A 25,635-nucleotide genomic window follows, 5' to 3' on the forward strand; every position below is an offset into this window, starting at 1 on the left:
CTCTGACTTGTGTGTGGTTTGCTCTCATGATTTGGTAAATAGAGGAAATTTCCACGACAGCTTATAATGTGAAGAAATAGCCTAATAGTTTATCAACATTTTAAGCTAAACGTTCTGATCTGTTGTGTCAGTCATTTATGCTAGTGGCTGTATTAATTTGGGATCTATAGCATCCCACAACTGTCCCAGACTGTTTGGAATATTTATTTATCGCACAGAATAGAATAGGTCGACCTTTGTACTACGGGGGATAGTAGCTTGACATGGACTAGTGCTTTTGCTGTTCAATAGGCCTACTCATCTTGTTGGCTGACAAAAAGTAAATGTGGACAGTTCATCCAATATCTTCAATATGCACCTTGGAATTGGATAAGGACTCGCGCAGCTGCGTCCCCGATATGTCTGTCTTCACTTGTAGCCTGTGAGAAAGACCTGGTCACGTGACAGATTGCGCAGCACACTCAGGGAGAAGGGCACAACGCAGCACTCCGGGCCGCAAATGGCATGGAGTTTTTTAGGGTGCATTACGGCCACAAAGGGGATGCCACCATGAATTCGAGGCATTGTCAAGTGCTTGTTTAAATTGTGAATGAGACTATTGGAGTGTGTACAGCCTGCGCAAAGAAGATAAAGCAGAGCTCATGCCATTCAAGCAACTTTTTTCAAATCATTATTAGTCTCATCATGCTTGTTACATAAGCTTGTTACAATGTTTGTAGAACAACTAAAGTTACATTGATACCTCTAAATTAAGCATATAGGAGTACCTATTTCTTTGTTAACCACTCAACATAGCATGTGCTCACTCCCTCAAATCGAGAGAATATTTATATTTTATTCTGCTTTGTTCAATACTATAAAATAATGCCATGGAATTATAAGCAAATCTTGTCTGCTAAATTAACTAGTGTAGCCCACAGCCATTTGACACAGCCACATCAGGACCTAACACAAGAACAACTCAGAGTATGCTATTCTTTTCTTCTGAAATAGACTACATTTTCTTCTTATCATGCTGCTTTAGACCTGTCTAAAATAAATCATGGATTTATAGTGAAGGTGTATGCTATATTACATGGATTTATTCAAAATGGCTTGTGTGGAAACCAGGAGATGCTAAATATGCTTATGTTAATTAACGGTCAATTACCGTGAGACTGACAGTTATTTATTTGCTTGACAATCACTGGCTGACAAAATGTCATGACCACCACAGCCCTAGCCATGAGGTTGAAGGAATTATTTGTAGAGCTCTGAGATAGGATTGTGTCGAGGTACAGATCTGGGGAATGGTACCAAAAAATGTCTGCAGCAATGAAGGTCCCCAAGAACACAGTGACCTCCATCATTCTTAAATGGAAGAAGTTTGGAACCACTAAGACATTTCCTAGAGCTGGCCGCCCGGCCAAACTGAGTAATCGGGGGAGAAGGGCCGTGGTCAGGGAGGTGACCTAGAACCGATGGTTAGTGACAGAGATCCAGAATTCCTCTGTGGAGATGGGAGAACCTTCCAGAAGGACAACCATCTCTGCTGCACTCCATCAATCTGGCCTTTATGGTAGAGTGGCCAGACTGAAGCCACTCCTCAGTAAAAGGCACATGACAGCCTGCTTGGAGTTTGCCAAAAGGCACCTAAGGACTTTCAGACCATGATAAACAAGATTCTCTGGTCTTATGAAACCAAGATTGAACTCTTTGGCCTGAATGCCAAGCATCACGTCTGGAGGAAACCTGGCACCATCCCTACGGTAAAGCATGGTGTTGGCAGCATCATACTGTGGGGATGTTTTTCAGCGGCAGGGACTGGGAGACTAGTCAGGATCGAGGGAAAGATGAACGGAGCAAAGTACAGAGAGATCAGCAATAAAACCTGCTCGCTCAGGGCCTCAGACTGGGGGGGGCGAAGATTCACTGTTGAACAGGACAACGACCCTAAGCACACAGCCAAGACAACGCAGGAGTGGCTTCAGGACAAGTCTCTGAATGTCCTTGAGTGGCCCAGCCAGAGATCGGACTTGAACCCGATCTCTGGACAGACCTGAAATTAGCTGTGTAGCAACGCTCCCCATCCAACCTAACAGAGCTTAAGAGGCTCTGCAGAGAAGAATGGGAGAATCTCCCCAAAGGTGTGCCAAGCTTGTAGCATCATACCCAAGAATAATCAAGGCTGTAATCGCTGACAAAGGTGCTTCAACAAAGTACTGAGTAAAGGGTCTGAATATTTATGCAAATTTGATATTTCCGTTTTTTATTTGTAATAAATGTGATGGACACACACACACACAGACACACACAATTGAATACATTTTAGAAGAAGGCTGTAACGTAACAACATTTGGAAAAAGTCAATACTGAATACTTTTCTAATGCACTGTAAATCATGCATTGTGATTTGGTAGCTCTGCCTGCAACTTAAAATCAGTGTCACCCTCAGCCCTAGTGGGAATTTCCTATCGGTCTAATGGTTAAGACAGTTGGTTTCCGGAGCAGGGGACCGGGTTTGACATAAAATAAACTTCTGGGCTGTGTTCAGGAGTGTGCAACATTCTGAATGTTGCAGATAGAAATGCTATGTATAGAACTGACATGATTCCTTTCTCTAGTACCTGACAAAAGTATGTCTGTACTACATATATTTCATATAATATATTTCTATCTGTACGGTTGTTCTTTACTGAAAATGATTCCCGTTGAATGGGAAGGCTTCTCTCCTTTAAAGTATGCATATTTGGAACATTCAGGTTTACAGTTTGTTTTTGAAAAACCATTATGTGGTGAAATAAGATTTGGAAAAATGTATTTGAAAGAAAATACAAAAAATAATTTAAACAATGCACACAATAACACTTAACCAGTTTGTACTTTTATTTCAGTAGGGGAAAGGAAAAATTACTTTTGATTTTGTAACCTAATTATTTTTTCCCTGTTTAATCTCAATCTGGGCCCATATTCATAAAGCTCTCTAAATAGGGGTGCTGATCTAGGATCATGTCCCCTGCTGCCATATGTAATCTTATTAATTTTGATCGAAAAGACAACTGTTCCTAGATCAGCACTTCTACTCTGAGATGCTTTATGAAAACGGCAGTGACGTGTAAATAAGCAATATCAGTGTCTTACCCATAAAGATAATTATTTAATTAAATCTTAATTCTGTACAATAGTAATTATTTTTCATATGGTTTCACCACGTGCATCAATAGATTTGCTTGACATTGGATTAGTGAAAGAGAAATGATGGGTTCTGATTTCTAATCACTAACCAGTTTTCATCGTCGGTATATTATGGGTGCAGAACAAAAATTGCACAAACATGTTCATAAATAATAAAAAAGCAAAAACAAATGAATGAAAAGATTGTTCTCCTAATGGTGATTAAAATGTTTTATGGAAAATTTTAATATTTTATGTATCAGAACATACTATTTTTGGTTTGAATTTTGGTTTATATCCCTAAAAGGTATTTTTATTTCGTTTTTTTAAAGCAAAAAAATCCAATTAACTAATCTATTAAAGATTGTGATTTTATCACCATGATTAACTATTTGCAAGAGCCTTCCATGCACATCTCATTCCAGCGGTAAGAAGAAGATGTTTTAAACGTTTGTGCAATGAAACGTTTGTTTCCAGCGTGACGTGTTCAGCAATTTCGAATTCTGGAGGTGGCGGGAAAATATACCGTAGTGGGGGTGGAGGTGGCGGGAAAATATACAGTAGTGGGGGTGGAGGTGGCGGGAAAATATACAGTAGTGGGGGGGGCGCATGGTCGCTGGCACAATCCGACTGGAGGTGGGTATTCCGATGTAGTTCTGGAGGCGCTGTCGAGTAATGTAAAACAATAAAATTATACTGTAACAATCTAACAATATACATGAAATGCCCCAAATCGAATACCCCATCAAACGATTTAATACACTGATATTATTTTTTATACATCGATTAAAGATAGAAATCCAGGCGGTCCAGAGGAAAACAGGAGCAAAACAAGATTGCTTGTGTGTCATATAAACTAGTGCACCATTATATAATAAACATGTCGCATTCTTTTATCCAAATAATGTGCTTGCCAGATATAGGCTGAGTATTGGAATTGACCTATCTGACACGTAAAGTGCTCGACAGACTGCAAGAAGAGGGAGGGAGAGAGAAGGAGGAGAAAACGGAGAAGGTGGGGGGTATTAATTATAATCGAGTCGTTTATGCGTGGCACCAGTGTGGATAACAAACAGCTAGATGTTATGCAATTATTCATCTCAAGAAAAATTATGAATTTGACATTTTTACTTCAAATATCGATTTTTAACAAAACGTGTATTTAATGTAAACATTTGTTGGCGATTTTTTTAATTGAGCAACATAGCCATAGAGGCACATCTTGGGAAGAATTGAACGTAACCATCGTCCATACATCGAGGAGGAAGGAAGAGTGTCTTTTGATAGAGAGGTTTCAAGGCGTGGAAAGTGCGTGAAACAGCAAACACTCATCCGGCCTGTGCTACTCTGAGAAGCCAGGAGCTGAAGTTTGAAGGTGCAGAAGACTTGCTATGGCGGTAAACTTGGACAAGGAAGCGTACTACCGCCGAATCAAGCGCTTATATGGCAATTGGAAGGTAAACGGCACGTTTTGAAAGATTTTTTTTTATATAGGTGTGGGTAAAACTCGTAAAATCATGCTCTAGCTTAGATGCTGATACTGGCGGATAGCCGCGTTTTTGAAGTGCGTGGTTGACTTTGTTTTCGGCATGAGTGAGTGCCATGGTGGTGTTGCACAGAAGCGCAAAAAGCACCCAACAATGAGCGGAAGGCCTCACTTTGATTATATAGGTAGACTTCCATGCATTAAACACTACTGTGGATTTAATACATTCAGGAGATCTTAAACATCCTAACAATGATATCTACAACATTGCCACTTATTCTGCATTGTATATTATTCACCAAGTTATCTATTCATTCGCGTAGCTAGCTAGCCAGACAGTCATTTACTAGTATCTGGCACTGTGTGTGGCACAACCACTTTAGCTCGTTGCCAGTCTAGCCAGCGTTAGCTAGCTAGCAAATTATGAATTCATATTCTGGGTTGCACATCTAAAATTGGCACCAAAATACAATGCCAAAGAACCATTGTCAAAAAATCCCATGGTAATCTTCACTAACTAGTTGCTTCTTGTTCACATGGCTAACTAGCATCAGTAAACATGCTAGCTAGCTAGCCAGCCAGCAACTATCCAGGGCGGGCCTTAGGGTGCATGGCCCGCCCTACCGTAGCTCCTTGCCCATCCAAATATAATATTCCAATATAAATACTTTCTTTGACTGAGACACTCCCGGAAAGAAAGACACATCAATCCCAGATAAAGCATCTGAGAAGGCAGGGCAAACCCTTTTTGGAGATGTCTGGTATATAAAAATATAAAACATCTAATTCAGCAGCTGTTAAACCTGATTTTTAAGTACAATACCCCATTGGAAATTAATGTTGAAAGCCCCATTTATATTCCTAATACCAAATATGCAGAAACAGTTTGATATATTAACAACTTAAATATAAACTACGTTCAAAAGTTTGGGGTCACTTAAAAATGTCCTTGTTTTTGAAAGAAAAACACTTTTTTTTTTGTCCATCAAAATAACATCAAACATCAACAAGCTGGAAATGGCGGATTTTTAATGGAATATCTACATAGGCGTACAGATGCCCATTATCAGCAACAATCACTCCTGTGTTCCAATGGCACGTTGTTATCTAATCCAAGTTTATTCTTTTAAAAGGCTAATTGATCATTAGAAAAACCTTTTGCAATTATGTTGGCACAGCTGAAAACTGTTCCTATTAAAGAAGCAATAAACCTTGCCTTCAAATAGACTAGTTGAGTATCTGGAGCATCAGCATTTGTGGGTTCGATTACAGGCTCAAAATGGCCAGAAACAAAGAACTTTCTTCAGAAACTCGTCAGTCTATTCTTGTTCTGAGAAATTAAGGCTATTCCATGTGAGAAATTGCCAAGAAACTGAAGATCTCGTACAACGCTGTATACTACACCCTTCACAGAACAGCGCAAACTGGCTCTAACCAGAATAGAAAGAGTGGGAGGCCCCGGTGCACCACTGAGCAAGAGGACAGGTACATTAGTGTCTAGTTTGAGAAACAGATGCCTCACAAGTCCTCAACTGGCAGCTTCATTAAATAGTACCCGCAAAACACCAGTATCAACGTCAACAGTGAAGAGGCGACTCCATGATGCTGACCTTCTAGGCAGAGTTGCAAAGAAAAAGCCATATCTCAGACTGGCCAAATAAAAATAAAATATTAAAATGGGCAAAAGAACAGACACTGGACAGAGGAACTCTCGATATCATGCTGAAATAGAACAAGGTGTTGTAGATATAAGCCTTCTATCTTTTGTAATGGCGGATGTTGATTTCAGGAGGCTGGCATCACAGAAAACAGAAAAGGTGGTTTGTTCCCTTAACTTCAACAAATCACGATATCAACAACGACAGTTGGCTTCTATTTAAGTGATAGTTTGACTGGTGTGTGGCCAGCAGTGGAGGCTGCTGAGAGGGGAATGGCTCATAATAATGCATCAGAGCCATGTGTTTTGATGTAATTTATACCATTCCACCTATTCCGCTTGAGCCAATACCATGAGCCCGCCTGAATGATCAGTGCCATTTGAGAAATAAAACTATAGTTGTGTCCTGTGATTTCCCCCACCGCCTCCAGCGAGTATGACAAAATCAACAGTACAAAACCAACAATATTTATTTGCTTTAAGCAATTGATCTTGTATAATCGTGTTGACTTAACTTTTATACTAACATCACCAATCTGAGGTAAAAATAATAATAATGTGTAATACCCCCCCCAAAACGTAATCTTGTGTAATGTAGTAACACATACTGTCGACATGGAAAGTAGCATAATATACATGAATTACATATGGCAAAAAAACAATTATGTTCTATTTATTTAATAATAATAAATGTACCCCCTTTTTTCTCCCTAATTTCGTGATAGCCATTTGGTAGTTAGTCTTGTCCTATCGATGCAACTCCCGTACGGACTCAGGAGAGGCGAAGGTCAAGAGCCGTGCGTCCTCCGAAACAAGACCCCGTCAAGCTGCACTGCTTCTTGAGACAATGCTTGTTTAACCCGGAAGCCAGCCGCACCAATGTGTCGGAAGAAACACCTGACGACTGTGTCAGCATGCATTGTGCCCTGCCCGCCATATGAGTCGCTAGAGCGCGATGGCACAAGGACAACCCGGATGATCAAACCCTCCCCTAACCCGGACGACGCTGGGCTAATTGTGCGCCACCTCATGGTTCTCCCGGTCGCGGCCTGCTGCAACACAGCCTACGATTGAACCAGGGTCTGCAGCTAGCTCTGCGATGCAGTGCCTTAGACCACTGCGCCACTAGGGAGGCCCACGGCAAAATAATTATCCTGATTTTGGATGATAGTAAATAAAGCAAACTCACATTTGTTTTCAATAATCACATTTCTCACTAGTTTAACCATTTTAGAGATGCTCTTATGCACAATTTTAACCAGGGGCTCTAGAAAGAACTCCCATAGTGACTGTGCAGCAGCCCATTCATTTGACTTTCCTAATCTGAGCGAGCAAAACAGCGACCCTCTGTCTCAATGTGTAGCCTGATACTGTGTGGACAAAAAGAGTGTGGCATGTCATGCTCTTTTTGACCAGACAGCATCAGATACATGGGCTATTTATAGTAAAACAGAGGGGCGTGTTTCGCTCCCTTGGATGCTTTCTCCGGTGAGATCGTTTCAGCCACTCTTCAGATGCTGGAATTATTTTTGACAAACGTTCAAAGGTAACCTGCTTTTTAAAGTGATTTGTTTGACAATCAGATGAAAACATCATGACTAGTTGTGTTCATGCCACATTAAAACATAATACATTTTTTACAGTTAAATGATGTCTTTACTATAAAACCCATTTAAAAAAAATGTCAATGCCCCACCCAACTGATTCGTTCTGGTGCCGGACCTGCAACTATCGAACATCAGAAAGCTGGACATGTTCAAGCTAGCGCATTAGCTAGCTTTTTTTTTCTTTTCGCGCCACGGCATTGATTTGTTACGTGCACAGTGCACTTTTATTTTTGGGGCACGCAATGATTAAGCTCATCCCCTGCATTTGAATGCCAACCAAGCTAGCTAACTAGCAACTTGCTCTCAAGCTACATTGAGATACTACTGTATCTATAGCAATAGATGGCTATAAACTTCAGTTTGTTCTTAACTGGTTAGCTAGCTAGGTTGTAGCTTGCTAGCAATTTTTCCGTACTTCACACCTGCACGCAAAAAGAACAACCAGCAAACTGTCATCCAAAACTCACAACTGTTGCTAGCTGTACCTTTTTGCTCATTGGTTAACTTAATATAGGATTGTTTTAACTTAGAACTATTAATCAATTATCTATTTTGTTATTTTTCTCTATCAGAAAGGAGAAGATGAGTTTGGCAAAGTGGATGCCATGGTGGTCTCTGTTGGTGTGGACGAGGAGATTGTATACGCCAAATCCACTGCCCTGCAGGTAAAACTCATGAACCTTACCCCTATCCTGGAGTTAATCCTCACTGTGTGAGTTGATCAGGGGAAACTCTGGACCCCAATTGTAGGCTGTAGCTGGGGCCTGGAGTCATTTGGGTCCGGTCAGGAAAATATGTCTCCTTGACAACTTGTTGCATAGTCTGACTTCAAATTGTGTGTGCGTGCGCTCATTACATGTGTGTTATGACTTGTATAACTTGATTAATTCTACTTGATCTTTTTCTGCAATATTTTTGTTTTAATGAGCGTTTGACCTCTTGTCGTCTTTTTGGTCTCGTCACCTTTGCTCCTTGTGTGCTCTTTGCACATTCCCATTCCCACCAGATATCTGTATATAACGATGAGATGCTCATGTCTCTGCCCTAAGAATTGTAGTCGTTGTCCCGACGGCGGGCAAGGCAGGCAACAAGCTTAGATCCAAAATAAACCTGTTAATGCATAGGGCTTATTTTTGACCGATTTTTGCAAGCGGGAAACCTCTCGCTTCGGCTCTTCCTCTCTGTTTATACACACCAAGCCCCTCTGCCTGCCACTTACAACAACAGAGATGGAGAGATCATTTTGTCTCTGACAAGCTGTTTCAACTCACTATTTGCATTTGAGATTTAGTCCAACAGAATAGGTCATATGGACACCGAAACACATTGAGACGTAATTTGACTGTAATGGAGAAGTTCACCTTTATAATGATACCCTTTGTCTCAACTCATCAAATTGCGCTCAGAGCCGACACCACTAAAATGGGAGTATCACTGAACATTGATTCTGGAAAAGTTATGCTCAAGTTTGTGGCATCGCGGTACCACGTACGGCTAGCAGCATTTTAGCCAAAGACTGTCATACTAGCTGTCAAGTCTGTGTCTTATAAATGTGCAATAAGTATTAAAAACAACTTATAGAATGAATTGTCAACTCATTCTAAAAAATAAAGCAGGCCATTTGATTTCAGTATCTGAACGTGGCTTGGGTGGAATACAGATTCTCATACCTTCATACCAACTTTGTGCCATACAGGGATGTACTGTAATAACGGCACTGAACACAATGGGTTTTTGTTTTTTTCCCCCAACCCCTGCTGAGCCTTTATAATCCAAAGGGTAGCAATGCTTACATGTAAAATCCCATGGAGAATGCTAACTAAATGCTAACGATGTGAACATGCGCCGAATACAACAAGTGTAGACATTACCGTAAAATGCTTACTTACAAACCCTGAACCAACAGTGCAGTTCAAGAAGAAGAACATATTTACTAGGTAGACTAAAGTAAAAAGTAACACAATAACGAGGCTTTTGTACAGGGGGCACCGGTACCGAGTCAGTGTGCGGGGGTACAGGTTAGTTGAGGTAATCTGTACATGTAGGTGGGGGTGTTGTGATTATGCATAGATAATGAACAGCGAGTAGCAGCAGTGTACAAAAGGAATGGGGGGGGTTGTCTGTAAATTGTCCGGTGGCGGTTTTATGAATTGTTCTGCAGTCTTATGGCTTCGGGGTAGAAGCTGTTGAGGAGCCTTTTGGTCCTAGACTTGGCGCTCCGGTACCGCTTGCTGTGCGGTAGCAGAGAAAACAGGGTGACTGGAGTCTCTGACAATTTTATGTGCTTTCCTCTGACACCGCCTATTATATAGGTCCTGGATGACAGGAAGCTTGGGCCAAGTGATGTATTGGGCCGTTCGCACTACACTCTGTCGTGCTTTACGGTCAGACGCCGAGCAGTTGCCATACCAGGCGAGGATGCAACCTGTCAGGATGCTCTCAATGGTGCAGCTGTAGAACCTTTTGAGGATCTGGCGACCCATGTCAAATATTTTCAGTCTCCTGAGGGGAAATAGGTTTTGTCGTGCCCTCTTCACAACTGTATTGGTATGTCTGGACCATGATAGTACGTTACCAAGGAACTTGAAACTCTCGACCCACTCAACTACAACCCCGTCGATGTTAATGGGGGCCTGTTCGGCCCACCTTTTCCTGTAGTCCACGATTAGCTCCTTTGTCTTGCTCACATTGAGGGAGAGGTTGTTTCATTTCACCTGTCTCTGACCTAAAGTATTTGCAGGACAGACATCCCAGCTCAAAGTTATACAAGTAAATAAAAAAGCACAGTTTGCTGCACACACAAAACACATATTAGACAGCAAGGCTCTTGATCCAGTAGGGGATTCTCTGCTGATACCAAACCAAGCTTGGTTTTGGAAGAAGCTAAGCACTTAGTTAGATCATTCATGTTGGCTATCAATCCAAATGCACAAATGCGGAGCATTTCGCACATTTTAGACATTTAACTTAATAGTTCTAGGGTATCTAGCTGGCAAACCTTTTATTTGTGAATTTCATGCTGTAACTAGGTCATCTGGCGCGTGCTACACAACAATTGGGGATTCGAACCGGCAACCTTTCGGTTACTGGCCCAACAGTCTTGACCACTAGGCTACCTGTTTGGGAGATGTGTTCATTGTCTAAAATGCCTGCTTACAAGAAGTTAAGTCATTATTAGTGAATGGCCATTATGCATGGTTCTGGTCAAATGTTTACAAAAAGTGGGTCTTATGGTTGTGGAAGGCTTATATTTAGCCTAGGTAGAATTTTCGCAAGCCCTGAAATTCATTAGGTTATTCCTGACGGTTTGAAATGCAGTGTGTTTGACCCTTTAATTGTACGACAAAGGTTATTTCGAGAGAACATTAAACCATAAGTTTGGAAAAAAAATCTATATATGATTTTTAGGCCACATCGCCCAGCCCTACTCCAGCATAAGCGACCGTTTCAGATAATTACATGTATGCTCTTCTCCTCCTCTCTTCCCTTCCTCTTTTCTGAAGACATGGCTGTTTGGCTATGAGCTGACCGACACCATCATGGTGTTCTGTGAGTCTAAGATCATCTTCCTGGCCAGCAAGAAGAAGGTGGAGTTTCTTAAACAGGTGGCTGTCACCAAGGGCAACGAGAATGCCAATGGGGTTCCACCAATCACACTGCTCATCAGGGAAAAGGTAAGCACAGCTTGGTAGACGCGGCATGGTCTATCACTGATTGGCTGTCAGTGTTGATGCATCTTTCCCCGACATGCCTGTCCTTTGTAATGTGTGACACATCAAGTCCGTGTGGTTGTTGTAAGTCTCATAGCCATTTGTAATTGCCAAGTTGTGCGAGAGCGAGACCTTATCAGCTCATGTTTGTGAGCGCTTGTGTTTTTGTGTGGGAGGAAAGCCTGTGTGTGAGTGCTCACTCGCTCACATGAGTGTGTTCAAGCTTGTTGGTATAACTCTCTCTCTCTCGCCCGCCTGCCCGCCCCTCAGAACGAAAGCAACAAGGCTAACTTTGAGAAGATGATGGAGGCGATCAGGGCCAGTAAGGAGGGCAAGACTGTAGGTGTGTTCAGCAAGGACAAGTTCCCCGGAGAGTACATGAAGAGCTGGAATGACATGATCACTGCTGAGGGCCTGGAGAAGGTGAGAGAAAGGAGGGTGGGAGGGAGGATAGAGGGAAGAAGGGATGATGGGGGGGTGTGTGTGTTAGCAGGCCGAAAATCCGACCCATGGATATGTCTGTGATGTGCTCGTCTGTGTGTAACGCACTCATTGGTTTGTGGATCCTCATATAGTTTAACCCCTTCCTCCCCCTCTTTTTTCCCCCAGGTGGACATCAGTGCGGTAGTGGCCTACACCATGGCTGTGAAGGAGGATGGGGAGCTGGCTTTGATGAAGAAAGCTGCAGCCGTCACCAGCGAGGTCTACTCTAAGTTCTTCAAGGAGAGGGTCATGGAGATCGTGGACGCGGATGAGGTAAGGGGAAGGACACGAGAGAAGCTCTAGGTCCTGTTTGAGTACTTTTAAAATCCTTCCCTTTCTTCTTTCCTTTCTCCCTACCTTCCTTTCTCCCCTGGAGTAATCACTGGCCCAACACCAGCATTCACCACTCGAGTCATGTCAGATCAGTGCTATCTTTCAAATTAGGAAGAAAGGATGCATTTTCAAAGTATTGGAACCGGGCTAGACTGGCCTGAGAGAACATCATACAGCAAACATAGATGTAAGCTTAACAGTTTACGTCCAAATAGTTTTGATTCCATCCCTTTCCTTTCTTAAGTGTGTCCCTATCTGTCTGCCCTAAACAGAAGGTGCGCCACAGTAAGCTGGCGGAGTCTGTGGAGAAGGCCATCGAGGAGAAGAAGTACCTCGGGGGAGCGGACCCCTCGACAGTGGAGATGTGTTACCCCCCTATTATACAGAGCGGGGGCAACTACAGCCTCAAGTTCAGCGTCGTCAGGTAATGGGTCAATCGGCAGTTTGCTGCTTAACTGACTTGTGGCTGCGAAGTCGTCAATCTTTAGTTTTATCCCCTTTTTCTTTGACCAGAAAGACACACAAGGAACTGTATCAAATTGTACATAACCTGTCACAGCAGACTCCTTTTTCTAAAACAGTATAACTTCTATCAACCCATTATACCCCCATTTTATAATTATTGTATACATCTGTTCTAACTCCCTATGACAGTGACAAGAACCACATGCACTTTGGGGCCATCACGTGTGCCATGGGCATCCGCTACAAGTCCTACTGCGCCAACCTGGTCCGGACCCTAATGGTGGACCCCCCACAGGAGATGCAGGACAACTACAGCTTCCTGCTACAGGTGGAGGAGGAGCTGCTCAAAGAGCTGAAACATGGTGGGTGAAGGATGGCGGGAGAGAGAGTGTGTGATTGGGGGGGGGATGCAGGACATCAGCTTGGAGCTGCCCGAACACCTCGAGGGGTGAGAGGGCTGTGGATGAGAGGGAGTGTGTGTGTGTGTGATGGGGGGGAGGGATGCAGGACATCAGCTTGGAGCTGCCCGAGGGGCGAGAGGGCTGTGGATGAGAGGGAGGGTGTTTGTGGGATAGGGTACACGTGGTTGCTGTAACCGGACCCCTTTTTTCTTTCTTTCTTAACCTTTTTGTTCTTTTGTAGGTGTGAAAATTTGCGACGCGTACAGCGCCGTGCTGAACTACGTTAAGAAGGAGAAACCAGACCTGGCGGCCAAACTCACCAAGAACCTCGGGTAGGACGCGCCGCGACACGCACCCGTTCGTTCTCTCTCTCTCTCGTTCTTAACTTCTGATAGGCTCCCCATGTGCCCGTGTGTTTATTGTGCGGCCCCTCTCTCTCCCCCTGTTGTAGGTTTGCCATGGGGATAGAGTTCAGAGAGGGCTCCCTGGTCCTGAACAGCAAGAACCAGTACAAACTGAAGAAAGGTGAGAAATCAAGTCACTGTACTGTCTTACTGAGTAGGTTACTTTGTCGGCACGGTTGTGTGTCTCAGACAGAGGCAATTTTAAGTGGTGTGTGTGTGTAGAGCGGACGCTTTCATAACTGTGAGTTACTGTGTGTGTTTTTAGGTATGGTACTGAGCATCAGCCTGGGGTTCGCTGACCTGGTGAATAAGGAGGGGAAGAAGGAGGAGCAGAAGAAATATGCCCTGTTCATAGGAGACTCTGTACAGATCAACGAGGTAGGCGAGAGATGGGGGGGGGGGGGCGCAGATGAAATATGCCCTGTTCATAGGAGACTCTGTACAGATCAACGAGGTAGAAGAGAGAGAGGGGGGGGGGGGGGGGGGGGCAGAAGAAAAACGCCCAGTTCATAGGAGACTGAAGATCATCGAGGGATAAGGGTGGGTGGGATGGAGGAATGAGAGGGAAAAGGAGCAGAAATATGCCCTGTTCATAGGAGACTCTGTACAGATCAACGAGGTAGGAGAGATGGGGGGGGGGGGACGCAGATGAAATATGCCCTGTTCATAGGAGACTGAAGATCATCGAGGGATAAGGGTGGGTGGGATGGAGGAATGAGAGGGAAAAGGAGCAGAAATATGCCCTGTTCATAGGACTCTGTACAACTCGACAAAGTAGGGGTCACACACATGTTTGTAAGGACTATTTGTGGACCAACAATTGATTCCCATTCAAAATCTGATCATCCTTAACTCCTAACCCCAATTCTAACCCTAACCTCTAATCTTAAAATAGCTATTTTTTGTGAGGACCGGCAACATATCCTCACTTGTTATAATGTTCCGTGGTTGGTTTACTGTTCTTGTGAGGACCTCTGGTACTCAGAAGTATAATAAAACCGGTACACACACTTTTGTTTAATTTTTGCAAAGTCTTTACAGAGTCAAACGTATAGTTCTGTTAACATCATTTTTGATATAAGCACATTGACAGTAGTAAACAAAAAAACAGTCCAAACATTCTGTGTGTGTGCATTTAAAATGTCTGCGTATCTTGTAGGATGATCCAGCCACAGTTCTCACACCGGTCAAGAAGAAGTTAAAGAACGTTGGAATTTTCCTAAAGGTACGAAAGATGACCACCCTGAAAGATGCACATCTATTTCATATATTAAAATGTTTCTTTTAAGGCTCTATGCCCTCTTAAACTGTTGCGTTGACATGCTATGTTACACTTAAAAAAATAATAATCCTTTATCAAACAGAGTATCTATAAAACACTGTTTGTTCTCTTCAGAACGATGAGGAAGAGGATGAGGAGGAAGATGCAGACGATGCAGAGGAGCTACTGGGGAAGGGAGCGCGTGGACAAGCTTTACTTCAGGACCGGACTAGGGTGTGTTTGTGTTTGTCTGTGTTCTTGAGAGAAATTCACTGTACTTAAACCATCTCAGTTTGTGTGTATGAGGTGAAGGCTGTTTGATTGGTCAGACTGTGAGGGAACATTGTTATTTGATTGGTCAGAACGAGATGACGGCGGAGGAGAAGAGGCGGGCTCACCAGAAGGAGCTGGCCAATCAGGTGAACGAGGAGGCCAAGCGACGTCTGACGGAACAGAAAGGAGAGCAACAGGTCCAGAAGTGAGTGAACGAGGGGGAAAAGAGGAGTGGAGGTGATGGAATGATGTTTGGAAGGAGGGAGATGGGAGGATGCTGGTTAGTTAATAAAGGAGTGGAATGGAGCGATGAGGAGAGGTGGTTGAAAAATGGGGATGGGAATTAATGTTATGGGGATTTATATGGTGTTTTGTTTTGTCTAAATGGCCTATGGTAGAACATTTGTGTTTAGAGTTTTCTGAACAAAGTCTGTGTGCGCTTCAGACTGTCTAAAAGCATGTTTTTAATGAATGATTTCTATTCAATTATTAATGATTTCACTTTCTCCGTTTTTATGTAAATGCACTTTCCAAAAATGTGTGGTGGTACCAAATGAATTGAATGATTTTAAATGAAGTATTTCCCTGTGTCTTTGTCCTCTAGGTCCAGAAAGTCCAATGTCTCCTACAAGAACGGCTCTCAGATGCCTCGAGAGAAAGACATTCGAGATATGAAGATCTTCATCGATAAGAAATACGAGACTGTCGTCATGCCCGTCTTCGGGATCGCCACCCCTTTCCATATCGCTACCATCAAGGTAACTGACACACACTCTAATATCGTGCACTCACTCATTCACTCACAAAATGCATATTTGGATTCCTGTGACCTCTTTTCACACACAATCGCACAATTCGACCGAATTTGAGACGACACCTATCTGAGGTAAAATTTGGGAATTTCTGTGTCCGTCTCTCCACGTTTGTGTGTCTGTCTGTTCGTGTGTGTGTGTGTGTAGAACATCAGTTCGTCGGTGGAAGGAGACTGGACCTACCTGAGGATAAACTTCTACGTTCCCGGCAGCTCTCTGGGACGCAACGAGGGCAACATTTTCCCCAACCCTGACGCCACCTTCGTCAAAGAAATGTAAGAGGAAATTAAACATATTTTATGCGCGCCCACTTACTGTAGGTTTCACTGCTGTCAAATATAAAGCAGGTTGTAGGGTAGACCCTGTGTGTACATACGTGTATTTGATGTGTTCGTCTTTGTGTTCAACTGCTGCTATGTCTAACCATCCCCCCCCCCGCAGTACGTACCGGGCGTCGAACCTGAAGGCGCCAGGTGACCCCACGGTCCCGTCCACCAACCTCCAGAATGCTTTCCGCATCATCAAGGAGGTGCAGAAGCGCTACAAGACCCGGGAGGCTGAGGAGAAGGAGAAGGAGGGCATCGTCAAGCAGGACTCGCTGGTCATCAACCTGAACCGCTCCAACCCCAAACTCAAAGACCTCTACATCAGGCCCAACATCGCCCAGAAGAGGATGCAGGGGTCGCTGGAGGCCCATACCAATGGTGAGGAAAGGAGCAGAGTTCACATTACAATGTAATTGTGAGTACCTCCAAGAGACTTTGAGCACGAGTTTATGTATAATTGGAACTCTAGGATCAAGGGAGTGGAGGAGAGTAGTAAGGGATTTTTTTTCTTTTTTTTCCCCCCAGATCAGATAGTTGCTGTTAAAGACTACATGAATGTATTATCAATCAACGCACCTGGTAAATAACGTGTGTCTGTCTGTCCAGGTTTCCGCTTCACGTCCGTCCGTGGGGACAAAGTGGACATCCTCTACAACAACATCAAACACTCCCTCTTCCAGCCCTGTGACGGAGAGATGATCATCGTGTTGCACTTCCACCTCAAGGTACCTACCGGTGTTTTGTGTGTTCTGATAAACTTAGGCCTAGTTCATGTCTGATCTCGTATGCGTTTTGTAATCAAGCTGTGGGTATTTTGGATCTATGCTTTTGCCGGTGGCACTTGGAAGGGTCTTAATTTTGGCGTGTGTTTGTGCGTCCATTTTGACTTATCCACCCTCAGAACGCCATCATGTTTGGTAAGAAGCGTCACACGGATGTACAGTTCTACACAGAGGTGGGTGAGATCACCACAGACCTGGGCAAGCACCAGCACATGCACGACCGCGACGACCTGTACGCCGAGCAGATGGAGAGGGAGATGAGACACAAGCTCAAGTCTGCCTTCAAGAACTTCATCGAGAAGGTGGAGACCCTCACCAAGGAGGAGCTGGAGTTCGAAGTGCCCTTCCGGGACCTCGGGTAAGAGCGTAGAGGGATGACATCGCTGCTTGGAAATAACTCCTTTTTGCATGGACGAATTGCCATTGAGGACTTCCACCATTTTAAAGTAGTGAACTGGGTGCGACTTTCTATTGGGGTCAGCCAATTAATTATACTTGTGAGCAAACATTCCATAAACTGCAGGAGGCAGTAAATCGCCAACCTTGGATTTATACCTTTTTTAAATCACACTCCAGCTGGCAGTCGTCTAAGTGTATGGGTAAGAGAGGGATGGAGTAGAATGTACTTTAAAATGTATGCACACGTGGCTAAGTCGCTTTGGATAAAAATGTCAGCTAAATGGCATTTATTATTATCATTATGGAGGGGCGATGGGAGGGAGAGTTGAGGGATATTGGCAGGGTAGGGCACTATGAGAAGGGGCGTGTGTGCTACATCCATATAACTTGTATATGCCCCATCAGAACCTAAAATATAAGCTTGTTTTTACTCCAGTGTTTGTAAACAAACTGTATAGCCTCAACATGTTTAAAACTATCATTTTGATATCTTGGATGGTCAGTCCTTGCATCTTTACCTCTGTTTATGAATTTGAGAGTGGTTACTCTACATGTCTGCCTGCTGGCCCCCCAGGCTTGCCTGGGCAAGAACCAATGAAAACAGGCAGCTGGTCATTGTTGTTAATGACCAAGTTTTCTGCACTTAACTATGATTAGTAGTAGTATTCACATGTGCTGTAGTAATAATATGAATATGTCCTGTAGAGAAATGGCGCGTTGAGCTCAGAAAACAACCAAACTAAATGGAATTCAAATACTTGAACTGATGTCGGTCAATTGGTTATTTCAAATTTTGGTTATTAGCTTAGCGTTGGTGTTTTACATTTCTCCAGGCCCATCCCCTCAGCTTTTTACTAAAACAGAGGAGGATGCCCGCTTTGTAATTGTTTCAATTGAGGGTTCTAGCTTTAGGGGTGGGAAGCACGGAGTTGGGTGTTCAAGTAATAAACTGTATAGAACAGTGTTAAAGTTTGAAGAATATCAGACTTGTTGAGGACATTAACTGAATGGTTGTGTGTGTTCAGGTTCCAGGGTGCCCCCTACAGGAGTACCTGCCTGCTGCAGCCCACATCCAGCTCCCTGTGTAACACCACTGAGTGGGTGAGTGCCTACTACTACTACTACTACTACAGCACATGAATACTACTACTACTACAGCACATGAATACTAATACTACAGCACATATGAATACTACTAATACTACAGCACATGAATACTACTAATATTACAGCACATATGACTACTACTACTACTACTACTACTACTACAGCACATATGACTACTACTACTACTACTACAGCACATATGAATACTACCACTACTGCTACTGCAGCACATGAATACTACTACTACAGCACATATGACTACTACTACTACTACTACAGCACATATGAATACTACTACTACTACTACAGCACATATGAATACTACTACTGCAGCACATGAATACTACTACTACAGCACATATGACTACTACTACTAATACTACAGCACATATGAATACTACTACTACTACAGCACATATGACTACTACTACTAATACTACAGCACATATGAATACTACTACTACTACAGCACATATGAATACTACTACTACTACAGCACATATGACTACTACTACTAATACTACAGCACATATGAATACTACTACTACTACAGCACATATGAATACTACTACTACTACAGCACATGAATACTACTAATATTACAGCACATATGACTACTACTACTACTACTACTACTACAGTACATATGACTACTACTACTACAGCACATATGAATACTACTACTACTACTACTGCAGCACATGAATACTACTACTACAGCACATATGACTACTACTACTACTACTACAGCACATATGACTACTACTACTACCACTACAGCACATATGAATACTACTACTACTACTACTACTACTGCAGCACATGAATACTACTACTACAGCACATATGACTACTACTACTAATACTACAGCACATATGAATACTACTACTACTACAGCACATATGACTACTACTACTAATACTACAGCACATATGAATACTACTAATACTACAGCACATGAATACTACTAATATTACAGCACATATGACTACTACTACTACTACAGCACATATGACTACTACTACTACTACTACTACAGCACATATGAATACTACTACTACTACTACTGCAGCACATGAATACTACTACTACAGCACATATGAATACTACTACTACTACTACTGCAGCACATGAATACTACTACTACTACAGCACATATGAATACTACTACTACAGCACATATGACTACTACTACTACTACAGCACATATGAATACTACTACTACTACTACTACTGCAGCACATGAATACTACTACTACTACAGCACATATGACTACTACTACTACAGCACATATGAATACTACTACTACTACTACTGCAGCACATGAATACTACTACAGCACATATGACTACTACTACTAATACTACAGCACATATGAATACTACTAATACTACAGCACATATGAATACTACTACTGCAGCACGTGAATACTACTAATACTACAGTACATATGAATACTACTAATACTACAGCACATATGACTACTAATACTACAGCACATATGAATACTACTAATACTACAGCACATATGAATACTACTACTGCAGCACGTGAATACTACTACCACTAAAGCACATATGACTACTACTACTAATACTACAGCACATATGAATACTACTACTACAGCACATGAATACTACTACTACAGCACATATGACTACTACTAATACTACAGCACATATGAATACTACTACTACAGCACATATGAATACTACTACTACTACTACTACTACAACCGCACATATGAATACTACTACAGCACATGAATACTACTACTAATACTACAGCACATATGAATACTACTACAGCACATGAATACTACTACAGCACATATGAATACTACTACTACTACAGCACATATGAATACTACTACTATTACAGCACATATGAATACTACTACTACTACAGCACATATGAACACTACTAATACTACAGCACATATGAATACTACTAATACTACAGCACATATGAATACTACTACTACTACTACAACAACACATATGAATACTACTACTACTACAGCACATGAATACTACTACAGCACATGAATACTACTACTACTACAGCACATGAATACTACTACAGCACATGAATACTACTACTACAACAACACATATGAATACTACTACTACTACAGCACATGAATACTACTACAGCACATGAATACTACTACTACTACAGCACATATGAATACTACTACTACTGCAGCACATGAATACTACTACTGCAGCACGTGAATACTACTGCTACTACTACTACTACTACTACAGCACATGAATAATACTAATACTACAGCACATATTAATAATTCACCTTCACTGATATCGTCAGCAGTACTGCTTGCATTCTCCACCATGTGTTTTAAACAAAGCTAGGCCTTTAGGCAGATATTTTACTACAGATCAAATCAAATCCTCAGTAGGTTAAAGTTGAGGCTGAAAGGGACATTCAGCAGTACATATGTTCTTCTCTTTTCCTCCTGTTTTCTTCCTTTCCATCTCCAGCCTCCGTTCGTGGTGACTCTGGATGAGGTCGAGCTGGTTCATTTTGAGCGTGTTCAGTTCCACCTGAAGAACTTTGACGTGGTCATCGTCTACAAGGACTACAGCAAGAAGGTCACCATGATCAACGCAGTGCCCGTCAACTCACTGGACCCCATCAAGGAGTGGCTCAAGTAAGTCAATTGGTTCCGTGTGGCTGTTGGTAGTGTACCACTCACAATGCTAGAGCCGTGGATTTGATTCACACTTGGGTTACCAATGAGAAAATGTAAGCACATCGGTAAGACGCTCTGTATTAAAGTGTCTGCTAAATATCACATATCAATAAATCTCTTTATGGACATATTTTAATGGTTTAGTCTTGTCCCTTTTAACGGTGAATGGATTTTTTGGAGTTTCGGGAAAGGAATTCAATTTTCAATTGATATTTGTGTTTTAGCAGAGTTTAACCAAGTGTTTCGCCTAAAGAATAACTACTTTAAAAACCTTTCTCTCTGCCCCCCCCCTGTGCTGTCTTCCCTCCAGTTCCTGTGATATCAAGTACACAGAGGGGGTCCAGTCTCTGAACTGGACTAAGATCATGAAGACTATAGTGGACGATCCAGAGGGCTTCTTTGAACAGGGGGGCTGGTCCTTTTTAGACCCTGAGAGTGAGGTGAGGGGTGTGTGATTGTGTTTGTGAGCGAGCGAGTGAGCCAATTATAATTTTGCCAGCTATTTTCGATTTAGTCTTAGTCTCAAAATAGTCACCTCTCCCCTACCTACATTTACAAATTACCTCAACTAACGTGTACCTCCGCATACTGACTCTGTACCGGTACCCCCTGTATATAGCCTCGTTTTTGTTACTTTTTAATTTTTCCTTTATTTGATTTGGTAAATATTTTCTTAGCTCTTCTTGAACTGCGCTTTTGGTTAAGGGCTTGTAAGTAAGCATTTCACGGTAAGATCTACACTTGTTGTATTCGGCGCATGTGACATAAAATTTGATTTGAGAAAAATATATAATATATATATTTTGGTCTTAATAGTCACATTTGAGTAATTTCTTCCATCGTTAGTTTTAGTGATCAGGTGACACAAACTCTGGACAATTGTGGTCTAGTTTTGGTCACATTTTAGTCTGCATCTTTTCCATTAAATAATGAATATTGAGCTCGTACTTGCATCATGTGTACTTTCAAATAGCTTTGTCCAACTAGGCCTACCATTGCCTCGTATACCTTAGCCGGAAAAATTGTAACAAATGCCAGCCATATCTAACCATATAGCATATAAAGCCTACAGGTTAAACAATTTAGCCTTGATTTTTCTCCCCATCATAACTGTCAGAGGGGGGTAAATAACAGTGATTTCCTTGAAAGGGGAGAATGAGCTTTCCAGCAATGCCAGAAGTAATACTGTACTTTATTCAGCAGTTTTTCCAATCTGAAAAAAGCAACCGCAACACACATTAATAACAACAGCGCTCATGGCAAAATAGAGCTTTTGATGTGATCAGAGCAAAAAAATGGCCTAAAACAATTTTTAAAGACATTGTTTTCTAATTGAGCTTAGTTCCTTACAATTGCGCACCACTTCAAAAGAGTCCGAGAGTGATTTGACGTGACCGGGAGCTGTGGGTGTGGCAGAGCCAGGTCAACTCTCAATCAGCCCGCTCAACAGAAAGACGCTATCGGCCAATGAGAGGATTGCATTATATATTCTGCAAAGGGATGCATGCTTATGATTGGACAAAACCGATGAAAAGAAGCTTCATGTCAAATTGAATGTCCATTAGTCTCACATTGAATTCTCGTTACATTTTTGTCAACTAAAATGAAAAGTGATTTGTTTTTTTTATCCAGGGCATCTCATCTTGTTATCGTCATTAGTTTTCATCAAGAAAAATAGGTTGTTGACCAGTGTTTTTGTTATTGTTGACGAAATTAACACTGGTGTGACTGGAGCGTGTGTGTGATTTGAGCTATTATTGCAAGACCGAACATGTGTTGTGTTAAAATGAAGATGTTTGACATCTGTCTCTTTCAGGGGGAGGGAGCGGAGGATGACTCTGAGTCGGGGGAAGATGAGACATTCAACCCTTCGGCAGACGAGAGCGAGGCAGAGGAGGAAGACAGTGATGAAGACTATGACTCAGAGAGCGAGGACTCTGGTAATGGTAACGCATCATGTTGAGATACGCACACATTTTACTGACACACATGCACACACATCACTTGCGTGGACTCGCGGTCTGACACGCATACAAACACATACAGAGACTTAGTACTGTGTGTGTGTGTATATTTCAGACTACAGTGCATCGCTGGGCAGTGAAGAGGAGAGTGGTAAAGACTGGGATGAGTTGGAAGAGGAGGCCAGGAAAGGTGAGTCTACTTTACTTACATGCCCATTTTAATGTAAGCGGTCCCCCAAGGAGAGAATCATAGCTTACCATTCCTGAAGCAAGAGGTACTATTGCTTGCTTGTCCCTGGTATAGAAAAGCCTGAGAAATACCGGAAAAGAATACTTTGCTATTCGATGTGAATTGGAAATTCTTCATTCAACGACCCCTGACACTTTTGACCTTTTAAAAAAAAAGAAATTATATGTTTGTTGTTGACACACTTCACATAATGAAAAGAGGCTGTGAAATCGGTTGCAAATTGTTTGGTATTGACACGTCTCCCTCTTCCTCCTCTCCCTCAGCGGACAAAGAGTCTCACTATGAGGACGCGGAGGAGACCTCGTCGGCCAATAGGAAGAGAAAGGGCCGCTCGTCAGCCCCACCCCCCAGCAGCAAGAAGAAACGGCGCCACTGAACGATAACACCACCAGACACGTACACACACACACACACACTGCCAAAACATTGTCAATTCGATCACCCTCTCCTCCCATTCATCTTCGCTCTGTCACTCCTCTTCATCTTGCTTTCAAACAAAAATACATACACACACACACATTAAAAACACACACACACTATACAATGTGTATATAGAGGTAGCACCCCCATGCGTTTGTATTAGGCATTGAGTGTCTTGATTAAAATGGGCATATCGTACCTGGCAACCGACAAACTCCATCCATCTTTTTTATTTTGTTCTATTCCTTCCTTCATTCCTCCTTCCTTCTCCTTTGGCAACTCTAACTCTCCTGTTTCCAGGGGCCAGGTACATATGTGTGTGTTGAAAAGTTTTTTTTATTGCAAACCATTGGTTTTCTGGTAAACTGTTTCTGAACTAATAGATCTAGTAAGCAGTGACGATGATATACAGTATCTTCTGCCAAGCGTTTTATAAGACTTTGTGAAAACTTTCCTTTCCTCCTTCCCCATCGCTCTGTCACAATCCATCTATTCCCTTGCTCTTTTATCTTCTTGGACGCAGTTTATTTGTTGAAAGATTTATGTTCATTTTTGGAGGGCAGATATCAATATTCAGTTTTCCAATTCCTTTTTTTTTTAATGGGGGTTTGTACAGACCGACACACACAGACACACTCACAAACCCCACACTGTCGCTTTCCCTTCCTCTCTCCTTCCCTCCTTTCCTACCCCCTATCCTCTCTCTTTTTGTTCATCCTGGATAGGTAGACTGTTGTATTGTTAATAAAAAATAAAAAAATCCAGATTTTCTTTGTTTGGGTAATAAAATTGAAAAGGAACTATTTTTTGTCCATTTCGTTAATTAAAATGTCACTATCAATGCTACCTATGAATTACTATGAAATTGATAAACCATTTATTGTGCTACATGGTTCACTTCCAAGTTGGCTGGCTGCATTCTCTGCCACCTAACCGAACAAATTAGTACTAGAACAATTACAATTGACATGTGATACACTAAGCTTCAGAGGCAAGGGGGAGGGGTAGATAACCAGTTAGGTGTGACTGGGGGTAGCGTTTTTTCACCTGTCCTTGACCACACCGGGGATGAGTATTTACATTTTACATTTACGTCATTTAGCTGATGCTCTTATCCAGCGCGACTTCGTGCATTCATCTTAAGATGGTTAGGGGAGACGACCACATTTCTTTGTCCTAGTAAGTACATTTGTCCTCAAGGTAGTTATCAGCAAAGTCTGCTAGTAGAAAAAGTTAAGTGCGAGTGTTGGTGGGATTCTTTTTTTTTAGCACTCATTGTAACACACTATATATATATATATATATATATATATATACAAAAGTATGTGGACACCCCTTCAAATGATGGGATTCGGCTATTTCCCTCACACCCGTTGCTGACAGGTGTATAAAATCGAGCACACAGGCATGCAATCTCCATAGACAAACATTAGAATAGAAGAATGTAGAATGGCCTTACTGAACAGCTCAGTGACTTTCAACGTGGCACCGTCATAGGAGGCCTACCTTTCCAACAAGTCAGTTCACCAAATTTCTGCCCTGCTAGAGCTGCCCCGGTAAACTTAAGTGCTGTTATTGTGAAGTGTAAACGTCTAGGAGCAACAACTGCTCAGCCGTGAAGTGG

At 42.2% G+C, this 25,635-nt stretch overlaps 1 protein-coding gene across 2 annotated transcripts; it reads left to right on the forward strand.

The window, feature by feature from the left end:
• Positions 1-3,964: 3,964 nt before the first annotated feature.
• LOC110500398 (FACT complex subunit SPT16) lies at positions 3,965-24,811 on the forward strand. Of its 2 annotated transcripts, none has more exons than XM_036957811.2 (24): positions 3,965-4,610; positions 8,476-8,568; positions 11,407-11,577; positions 11,884-12,036; positions 12,223-12,369; positions 12,702-12,853; positions 13,084-13,256; positions 13,537-13,627; positions 13,747-13,820; positions 13,965-14,077; positions 14,859-14,924; positions 15,096-15,194; positions 15,323-15,438; positions 15,838-15,991; positions 16,193-16,320; positions 16,487-16,749; positions 16,978-17,096; positions 17,273-17,511; positions 18,578-18,653; positions 21,166-21,335; positions 21,688-21,817; positions 23,194-23,323; positions 23,457-23,531; positions 23,855-24,811. In XM_036957811.2, exons 1-24 carry the CDS (start codon positions 4,545-4,547, stop codon positions 23,965-23,967), a joined length of 3,111 nt encoding a protein of 1,036 aa, XP_036813706.1. In that variant the 5' UTR covers positions 3,965-4,544; the 3' UTR covers positions 23,968-24,811. The 2 variants fall into 2 exon arrangements, with proteins under 2 accessions (XP_036813706.1, XP_036813707.1); XM_036957812.2 differs by having other exon boundaries at positions 23,194-23,317.
• Positions 24,812-25,635: the final 824 nt, after the last annotated feature.

Source organism: Oncorhynchus mykiss, chromosome 21 (genome assembly GCF_057628025.1).
Source record: "Oncorhynchus mykiss isolate SJ-2025 chromosome 21, ASM5762802v1, whole genome shotgun sequence".
Taxonomy (NCBI): Eukaryota; Metazoa; Chordata; class Actinopteri; order Salmoniformes; family Salmonidae; genus Oncorhynchus; species Oncorhynchus mykiss.

Coding starts and splice junctions, on each gene's coding strand:
- LOC110500398 (XM_036957811.2), top strand. CDS start 4,545: ATGGCGGTAAACTTGGACAAGGAAGCGTACTACCGCCGAATCAAGCGC. Junction 13,821..13,964: donor CCAGTACAAACTGAAGAAAG/GTGAGAAATCAA, acceptor GTGTGTTTTTAG/GTATGGTACTGAGCATCAGC. Junction 17,512..18,577: donor GTGCCCTTCCGGGACCTCGG/GTAAGAGCGTAG, acceptor GTGTGTGTTCAG/GTTCCAGGGTGCCCCCTACA.